Below are 9478 nucleotides of genomic sequence, written 5' to 3'. Positions count from 1 at the left end.
CTAGCCAGATTTGTAAGGTAGAATTGGGATCATGATAGTGGGGGGAGGAAGCATTTAGGAACTAGAGGAAAGTTGTATGTTTCATCGTTGCTACCCTGCACCCTGACTGGCTGGTCTCCTCCCCATGACCCTTCTGTAAGGGGTTGTCCAGTTGTGTACAGATGGGCTTTGGGTCTCCACTCTGCACTCCACCTCATTCACAATGATGATTTTTTGTTCTTTGATGCCTGATACCCGATCCCTTCGAAACCTCGTGGTCACACAGGGTGGTGTGCTTCTTCCTTGTGGGTCTCGTTGCTTCTGCGCTGGATGGCAGCTTGTTTACCTGAAAGCCGAATTGTCTATATTTCTAATACAGCCTCAAGAGACAATGTCATGATCACGTGGCTTGTGGTGGTCTGATTCATGGTCAGCTGGGTCAACAAGTGGGAGTGGGTCTTCCACAGAAAGCAGTGGTCAGTAAATGAACTGGTGACCCAAGACTTAACCTAAATAATGGTTAATAACTCACTACCATTGAAGCGATGTGATGCCCACTCATAGCGATCCCCCTGAGGGTTTCTAAGACTAACTTCTTACGGACCTCGAAAGCCAAGCCTTTCCCCCAAAGAGCCGCCTTTTCCTTCCCCCAGAGAGCGGTTGGCCGTTTTCCACTGCCCACCTTGCAGATCACAGTCCAACACATAACCACTACACCATCAGGGCTCCTACAATGATTTAGAATTCTAAAAATTATGATTTAGAATAGTTCATAAGTTTATAATTTACATAACTTTATAGTTAGGGATTAATTTACAAATGTGTATGATAAATTTACGATTTATTCTAAAAAGTAATTCATAAATTTAATGTATAAGTGTGTACATTTTAAATTATGTAGTTATAACTCATGAAGGTTGTCAACCTTCCTAATGCCGCGACCCTTTAATACAGTTCCTCATGTTGTGGTGACCCCCAACCATAACATTATTTTCGTTTCTACTTCATCACCGTAATTTTGCTAGTTATGAATTGTCATGTAAAATTCTTATATGCAGGATGTATTTTCATTGTTACAAATTGAACATAATTAAGGCATAGTGATTAATCACAAAACTATGCAATATTTATTTCGAATTACCAATAAATGAATTTTTGTCTTAAAATATGGTGTAGCGTGGGTAACAATCTTCATGCCAAGTACTCGTATGTGGGCGGACCCCCTTAGAGATGGATAGAGCTTGTGTCTCAGTTCGTGACCATCAGAAATAAGTGTTTTCCTATCATCTTAGGTGACTGTGAAAGGATGGTTTGAACCCCGAATGGGTCGTGACCCAAGGTTTAGATCCGCTGTTACTATAAATTTTTACATACTTTAAATGTATAAATCGCCTTGAAAAGTGGAAGTTTGTACCTTGGATTAGTTCTGTAGTCCATTGGGACCTGGAGCCACCATGCTTTCTTTACTCAAAGTAGCTCAATGTTTTTGTTGCATGACGAAATGATAAATCGGTGGGAAGGACTTTTAGTTGAATCAAGAAAAATAGCTGACTTTGCAGTGGAAACATCCTAAGGGTAGGCTCTAATTTATAAGTTGGGCATTTATGGATAGTGCCATACTTACATTCACAAGGTCCTGTTCTTAGCTTTGCTTCAAAAACATTTAAATTTTAAGATGCTTTTGGTGCCTGGGATACTTTCAAAATTGACAATCTTTGCAAAGCAGGATTGGCCCTAGGTAGCACTGTGAAGTCAGTAATTTAGACTCAGAAAGTTTTCTACTTTTTGTTGGTAAATTTCCCTTCCTCCACCCTGTATTGCTGCACTGTTCAATTGCTTACCCCCAGGCGTATAACACTTTAATATTCTACCTCCACACCCCCACCATCATTTCCATGAAGCATTCACCTCATAGGATTAGGAACTTAGCCCTTCTGGCTGGTTTACATCAGAAAAATGATTCCTAGGGAATGAGATAATATTTATTCAAAGGAATGAAAGGGGGGGGATGTGAAATGTCAGCTTTGAAAAGCCTAGAAGAACTATCCAAACTCTGAACTCACTGCCTTCCTGTCAATTCCAAACTCATAGCAACCCTATAGGACAGGATGGAATGCTGCCTGTGGGTTTCTGAGACTGTAACTCTATGGGAGTCGAAAACCTCATCTTTCTTCCAAGGAGCTTTTAAATGGCTGTCCTCGCAGTTATCAGCCCAATTTGTAATCACTATGCCACCAGGACTCTTTAGAACTATCAGCCCATATCAAATTATAACATAGACGTACTTCCCATAGAACTGTGGTGTCTCAGCCTTGAGTCTATATAGACCCTGCGGGGGCTTCTTAAAAATAACTGAAGTCCTGGTCACAGAAATTGATTTAGTTGGACTAGGTTTGGATCTGGGCGCAGGGGTTTAAAAACAAAAAGTTCCTCGGATGATTCGAATGTAGATTCCCTGTTGAGAAGGAACTACTGATTTAAACCTGAGTTGCCCTGTTGTTGAGAAAAAGACAAGCAGAACGGCTTTAGAATATCAAACATTAAGGTACAGCTGATGATTAGAGTCATGAATGACGTGAACCCCAAAAAACAAATTCTGAGTCAATTTTAATTGAAAAACTATAGCACAGTGTAGAACCGCTGCAGTGAGTTTCCAAGACTTAACAGAAGTAGGAAGTCTTGTCTCTCTCCCTCAGAAAATGTGGTTTTGAACTGCTGACCTTGCAGTTAGCAGCTTAACACATAACCACTATGCCACCAGGGATCTGACTTAACTGGACAGTTAAAATTAGTCCCAACCAAATCTACTGGCATTGAGTAGATTCCTGCTCATAGTGACCTTTCAAGGACAAAGTAGAATTGCTCCATAGGGTTACCAAGGCTTATTCCTGTGAAACAGACTGTGGACTTTTAAATTAGCAGCTGAGAGCTTAAATCACAGCACAACCAAAGCACCTTAAAAAAATAATCCCTGTACCTCCATAATGCCAAACCAAACGTACTGCCATTGGGTCAATGTCAACTTATAATGACCACTTATAGTTTCTAAGACTGAATATTTACAGAAGCAGTCTTGTCTTTCTCCCACAGAAAGGTTGGTAGATTTGGACAGCCCACTTTGAAATTAGCAGTCCAAGGCCTAACACATACCATCATCAAGGCTCCTTATAGGCAAGTGCTGTACCAGCACCACATAACCCTGTTAGCACAGTGGGTTATGTATTGGGTTGCCAACCAAAAGTTTGACTGTTCAAACCCACCAAATGTTCCATGGGAGAAAGAAAAGGCTGCCTGTTACAGTAACAATATGATCTTAGAAATCTACAGAGGCAGTCCTATCCTGTCTTACAAGGCCACTATGAGTTGGAGATAACTAGATAGCAGGGGGTTTAATGCTAGCAGTTAAAGGATCTGTAGTAGTGCAGTGATTTCACTCGAGGCTGCTGACTAAAGGCCCTCAATTCTAATCTGCTATCTGCTCTGTGGATTACAGCCTTGGAAACCTATCAGTCTATGAGTTTGAATGGATTTGTGCCTTTGTTTTTTGTTTGCTTTAGTGCCAGCACCAAAGGGAGAAGAAGTCATCTCTGACTGGTTCTCCCCCACACTCCTTAACAGCCCCCCTCTCCTGCAAAAAATACCTTGCCCCTAACTTCTGCCCCTTAGGAATCCCTGGGGGCATAGCAGTTCCCAAATATTCATTAGTCTTCGGTTTGAGATACTTTTCACATAGACAACAACTGATTTTGTCATTTACATATTCCTTAGCACTCTTATGTTAAGCATTTGTTAGTGTGAAATTATTTACTTTTATAAAGGCCAGATTCTTATCATATGTAGTTTATCTTTGCTTGAGGGTTTTTTTTTTTTTTTGCCTCCTGTGCTGCCCCATAGCAGCCAATTGCTGTTGATGTCGTAACAAAGCCCTTATTATGACCTAATCTTTATGTTACTATATCAACCACTGCTTGGCTTGCCTTGTGCTTCATTGCTTCAGAGGCTGTCCTTTAGGAAAGTGGATAGAGAAATGAACTGCCTTTTATGCGGTAGTTCCCTTTTTTCTTAAACGATGCTTGTTTCAGAAATCCCTGAGCAAGCAATACCTCCTTTTTAAGGACAATCCTACCCTCTGGATAGCAAGGGTGCCTGGAATGTTTATCTACTAACAAGCCCCTGCCCCAAGATGTCTGGAGAAGACTTAAAACCAACCCCCTTGGAGGAACCTTGTGATCAAAGGAAAACAGGTCATTCTCTATGTCTTTTTTAGGGTGGGGGCAGGGGGCGCATGGGGGTAGTGGAGCCAGATTTCTACAGAAATAGTGGCCTGGACAGTGGGAAAATTGGTTCTTTTTCTGTTTCTTACTGTATACCTAAATTTACCTCCATAAATAGCTAGCTTTATTTATTGTTTAAAATAAGGCAAATAACTGTACTTCATTTGGCATCATTGTAAAGTTTAATTAATGTTTTAATTGTATGGGTTGAACTCACAAGGTGAAAGATTCTGATATGGAATATGTGTTAAAGTGCTCAATCTAGTTAGGGCGACATTGGCTATAATTGTATGGTGGCCTATATTGCACATCTTGATTATTGTGGTTGTAGTGAGTTCAGCCTTGAAATGTATTTTAATGCTTAGAATGTGTTTAACCTTGGTTGGAAACTGTTCAGGTGTATGATATACAAGTGTGTAGGATAAATGTTATTAATGTTTTCACTAGCCCCAATGAATTGATTCTTAATGCAACAGATGCTTTATAAAATAACTTCTCTTTAAATTGGTTCGAGTGTCCTAGAGGAGACAAAATTCTGGCCCTCACACATCATAAGAGGAAGCTTCAAAAAAGTTTTCAGAAAAATGGAATGACAAGATTATGGCAGTTTTAAATAGAGAAGTATTATTAAAATTATGTAAAGATGTGGTAAATGTATAAGGATTGAGTTGACAAAATGAGGTTGTGGTAGGAAGATTATTGATCATTAAAAAAGAAACAAACAGTGAGTTAGATTATCAGGTCATTATTTAAAGTGAGCTAGAACCAAGGATCTGTGCGTTGACTTAAAATCTAACTCCAGTAACTTAAAGGGCTTGGATAACTGCCAGATTAGAAAGCTATTACTCAAATATAGTTGAATATTAATTAACAGGACTCAACTATTCTTAATTTTGTTTTTGGCAAAAACTGCCTGTCTTTATATCTGTGCTTTCAGTTGCATGATTGTTAGGTGTTGTCAAATGGGTTCAGACTCACAGCAGACCCTACGGAAAATAGAACAAAACACTGCCAGGTCTTATGCCATGTACTAATATTTGTGTTTTATTATTTTTTAATCAATTCTTTTGAAGTTTTATTGGCACTAATTCACAAATCATCCAATTCAATAGTTCAATCACATTAAGAGTTCAGTCACATTAAGAAGAGTTGTACAATCATCACCATAATCAATTTTAGAACATTTTCTTCATTATTCCCTATTTTCCCCCAGCCATACATATTTATATTTTTAAAAAATAGCTAGCGTTCCCTTAGAACCCCTGGTGGCACTGTTGGGTAAGCATTGGACTTCCAACTGCAAGGTTGATGGTTCAATTCCTCTAGCTGGTCTGCACAAGAAACGAGGTTTATCTGCTCCTGTAAATATTTACAAAGCCTCTGAAACCCTATGTGGAGTTGCTATGAATTAGACTCAGCTCAATGGCAGTGGGTTGTTGGTTGTTTTGTTTAGTTTAACATTCCCACACATGTTCTAAGTAATAGGAGCCACACAAATTAGAATACCCTTGTTCATTAAATCCTGAAAATGTGTATGTTAATCCTCCTTCATAAAGACAAGGCCTCTTTTATTCTTAGTAAGTAAGAATACATATCCTAGAGGGTGGACTCCAAAATTCCCCCCCTCCCCCCAAATTGATTGGTGTACCCAGCACTCTTGAGCCTCATCTTACTGCTCCCAACCAGACACTCTCCTTTTCAAATCATTCCTGCACATTCCATGTTTCCATAAACGGGCCAAGCCCTTTCACAACTCCCTGTTTTGCCCATATTTCCATTGCCTAGAAAGTCTTTTCACCTCTTGTCTTTTTGGCAATTTCCACTTAGAGACCCAGTATAAATGTCAACTCCTTTTTGAAACACTCCAGTTTCTTGTCTTTCTGTTTTTCGTCTTTTACTTATATGCTAAAGTACTGTTAAAGATTTGGAACCATCTTCCCCCTCCCCCCGCCTGTGGCGTCTCCAGGGCAGGGTCCTGGCATAGGGTCTGACACTGTAAGTCTTCCAGAACATGCTCATTCAATGTTTCTGCAGTTTAATCAGCAGGTTGGCAGATTTAGTTTATTTGACATTGACTTCATTCCCCCTGAGGATGTCTTGGAGTTAAGCAAAAACTTCCAACAGGAAATTGTGGTTCATTTAACCAAATTTAGAGGTGTTTTTGTTTGTTGCTTAGTTCTTTTTTATCCCCTGAAGAGTAATTAAAATTAAAACTTGATGACATTGACCACATCGGTAGAAAACATTGACTTTAATATTCTCCTCAAATGTTTTCTTTGAAACAAAAGGTCTGAGCTAAAATTTGGTAAAAGAATTAACTATGCTGTTAGCTCCGTTTGTCTAAAGGACTGGGTTTAAGGGCCGACATGGCGGGGATAGAAGGTGGTCCTGGGAATTCTGTTGCAAGGAGGTTAGTTGCCTTCCTATTTCTTAGCCTAAAATGGCTTAACTCTGGCCAGCTGTCTTAGAAAATGCTCCTTACATGAAGATAAAAGAAGGTACAATTACATTATTGAGAATGGTTATCAAAATCTAGGCTCCATTCCTTAGTTTGCCAGTAATGCCCTTGACGTAGAAGAGAAACAATGTCTAGCTCTAGCTCCCAGAATCAAAACTCCTTTTCTTGATCTTCAACTTTCCCCCCTTTCCTATCTAAATACTGTGACATTCCTCTTTCTCTCATGCATAATGGCACGATTGTTTTCCTCTATTCTGGGTTACTCCCCTAGCCTTGTACCCTCTTCTTATTTTCTCTTTCAAACTTTCCATTCCCTGTTCCCTTACTTTTTATTCCCCCATACTTTCTCTTCCTCATCCTCCTCTTCTCCAGCTAGCTCACCCCGCCCCTCACCTTCAATACCTTCCCTCCGGAGCTAGCGGGCTTCTTCCCGCTCCTTCTCCCATCACCTACCAGCTCCCCACCCGCCCCACGTTCAGAAAGCTCCAATCAGGAGCTCTGAAGGTGTCTTTAACAGGCCAGCCCCCTCATCCCTTTCTACTTTTCTGCCCCGTCCCCGCCCCCCTTCCCTCCCTCATCCTCCCCCCCACCCACCTAAACTCAAGTCTGCAGACCTGGGGGCTTCGGGATCTGGGCGCTATGAAAAGTGTCTGCTCAGTCACTTCCGGTAAGTGAGATGCAGCGGGAAGCTTCCCGCGGGACCGTTAAGGAGCGGGTAGGAGTTCCTGGTGGGCAGGGGGAGGGGAGTGCTGATGCGTCAGGGAGAGCGAGGCCTCGCCACAGAGTTCTGGGCGCCTTGCGCTTCAGCTGCTCGTCTCCCACCGCCTCCCCGAGCGGCTGCAGTACTGCTCTCTATCCCCCACTCCCTGGGAGAGACGCCGCCCCTCCCACAACACCGCGTGACCGGAAGTATCGCCATCTTTAGCTTCTTGTGCTATTGACAATAACAAGCCCCGGTTCTCTCCCCCTCCCCCTCCCCCTCCCCCAGCCACAGAATCTCCCCTCCCAGAGAGAGGGAGAAAAGGAGGAGGAGCTGCAGCCTCTGAGACTCTCTGAGTCGGTCCTGCAGAAAAGGGGGGGGGGGATTGGAAAGCTGGGGAGGGGGACGGCAGGGACGTTTACCTGTCTCCCTCCTCATTTGCTGTCCCCCTTCGTTCTGCTCACTCCTGGTGTCAGCCTATCCGCCTTCCCAAACCCTCCCATTCCCCCCGTGGTAGCTCCCCCCTTCACTTCTCGTCCTCTGTGTTTCTCCTCTCTCCTTTCTTCCCTTCCCCCTAGCATTGCCTTCTCCCCTTACACGCACGCAGGCATATACACGTAGGCTTTTGATGCTCCTCTGCCTGTTGACCCCGCTATTTTCATGTTTCCAACAGGATTTTCTTCCTCCAATTCCTCAGCTGCTGCTGCTGCTGCTCAGGAGGTCAGATCTGCCACTGATGGTAATACCAGCACCACTCCACCCACCTCTGCCAAGAAGAGAAAGTTAAACAGCAGCAGCAGTAACAGTAGTAACGAGAAGGAAGACTTTGATTCCACCTCTTCCATACCACCTTTACAACGCAGGGATTCAGCATCCCCTTCAACCTCGTCTTTCTGCCAGGGGGGTTCTGTGACTGCTTCCAGCCACATACCGATACAGAAGAAGCTGCGTTTTGAAGACAACCTGGAGTTTGTAGGGTTTGATGCGAAGATGGCTGAGGAATCCTCCTCATCCTCATCCTCATCCTCACCCTCACCAACTGCTGCAACCTCTCAGCAGCAACTTAAACATAAGAGTATATTAATCCCTTCTGTGGCTTCGGTGCATCACACAAACGGCCTAGCCAAATCATCTACCACCGCCTCTAGCTTTGCTAACAGCAAGCCTGGCTCTGCCAAGAAGTTAGTGATCAAGAACTTTAAAGGTAACCAAGGCCAAAATCCAGAATCACCTACTAAGGATTTGACACTTGGGTGGTCACGTGCTCTATTTATGTTAATATATTAAACAGTATTGAGGTGGCCTAATGTTTTATGCATAATCAATGAGGTGGAGGGGAGGTCCTTTTTTGGTGGAGGGTTCATTTTCCGGGGGTGGTTAGTATCCTTGTGCAGAAGCTCACCAGGGTGTTTCTGGGCAGAATCCTGAGGTCTTTTTTCAACCCATTGTGCTTATTTGCTATTTCTTACAACATCAGCAGCCAGTATGATTGATCCAGATTTTACAGGTGAGGAACTTGTGTTCTGTTTCAGGTGTCTACTGAGCTCTGACACTGCTGGGATTTTAGTTCTTTATGCTTCAGTAGGCCACATTTTCCAAACCCTAGAATTGCAGGTAGCAATGGGGATGCTTTCATGCTCAAATGAGATTTCTAATCGGGATGTTTAATGTGGAATACTCTGTTCTTGAAACTCAATGTGGAATGTATATTTGGAGGACAATATTTATGATCTCTGCATTTCTTTCCCAAGATTGGATTTGGCAGTGAAAAAGACTATATACTCAGGAAGTGTAGTACCTGTATCACCATTAGTCTAAAGATTAAAACAATTTCATTTGTTTTTTTTTTGGTGGGGGGAGATGTCACTAAAATGAGTTTTAAAGTACTGACCTGTAGCTTTTAGAAAATTTTGCTCCTACTGTTTTTGAGATAGGATATTTGAGAGTATTAGGAGTGCATTGATGCTAATAAAAGGCAGTGATTTTTAAAATGTGACTGAATTAATTTTTTTATTTGTTGAATATATTTCTATTTTCTCGCTTAACTTTGCCCACAGTCTTAACTAC

At 42.1% G+C, this 9478-nt stretch overlaps 1 protein-coding gene across 5 annotated transcripts in view; it reads left to right on the top strand.

The window, feature by feature from the left end:
- Positions 1-9478, top strand: part of CUL4B (cullin 4B) — a 50567-nt gene that overhangs the window by 1901 nt on the left and 39188 nt on the right. For 2 of the 5 annotated variants that reach the window (XM_004713048.2, XM_045295857.1), the window contains exons 1-2: positions 4162-4223; positions 8085-8615. In XM_004713048.2, the coding sequence (XP_004713105.2) occupies positions 4163-4223; positions 8085-8615 (592 nt within the window). In that variant the 5' untranslated portion in view covers position 4162. Of the gene's footprint in view, positions 1-4161; positions 4224-7335; positions 7379-8084; positions 8616-9478 lie in introns of those variants that run through there. The other 3 variants (XM_030887217.2, XM_030887216.2, XM_045295858.1) reach the window with 3 other exon arrangements.

The sequence above is a fragment of the Echinops telfairi genome, unplaced genomic scaffold (genome assembly GCF_000313985.2).
Source record: "Echinops telfairi isolate 266 unplaced genomic scaffold, ASM31398v2 ScPeMD7_6080;HRSCAF=6971, whole genome shotgun sequence".
NCBI classification, from domain to species: Eukaryota; Metazoa; Chordata; class Mammalia; order Afrosoricida; family Tenrecidae; genus Echinops; species Echinops telfairi.
The sequence above is the reverse complement of the archived record's forward strand: the minus strand, read 5'-3'. Positions and strand labels throughout refer to the sequence as shown.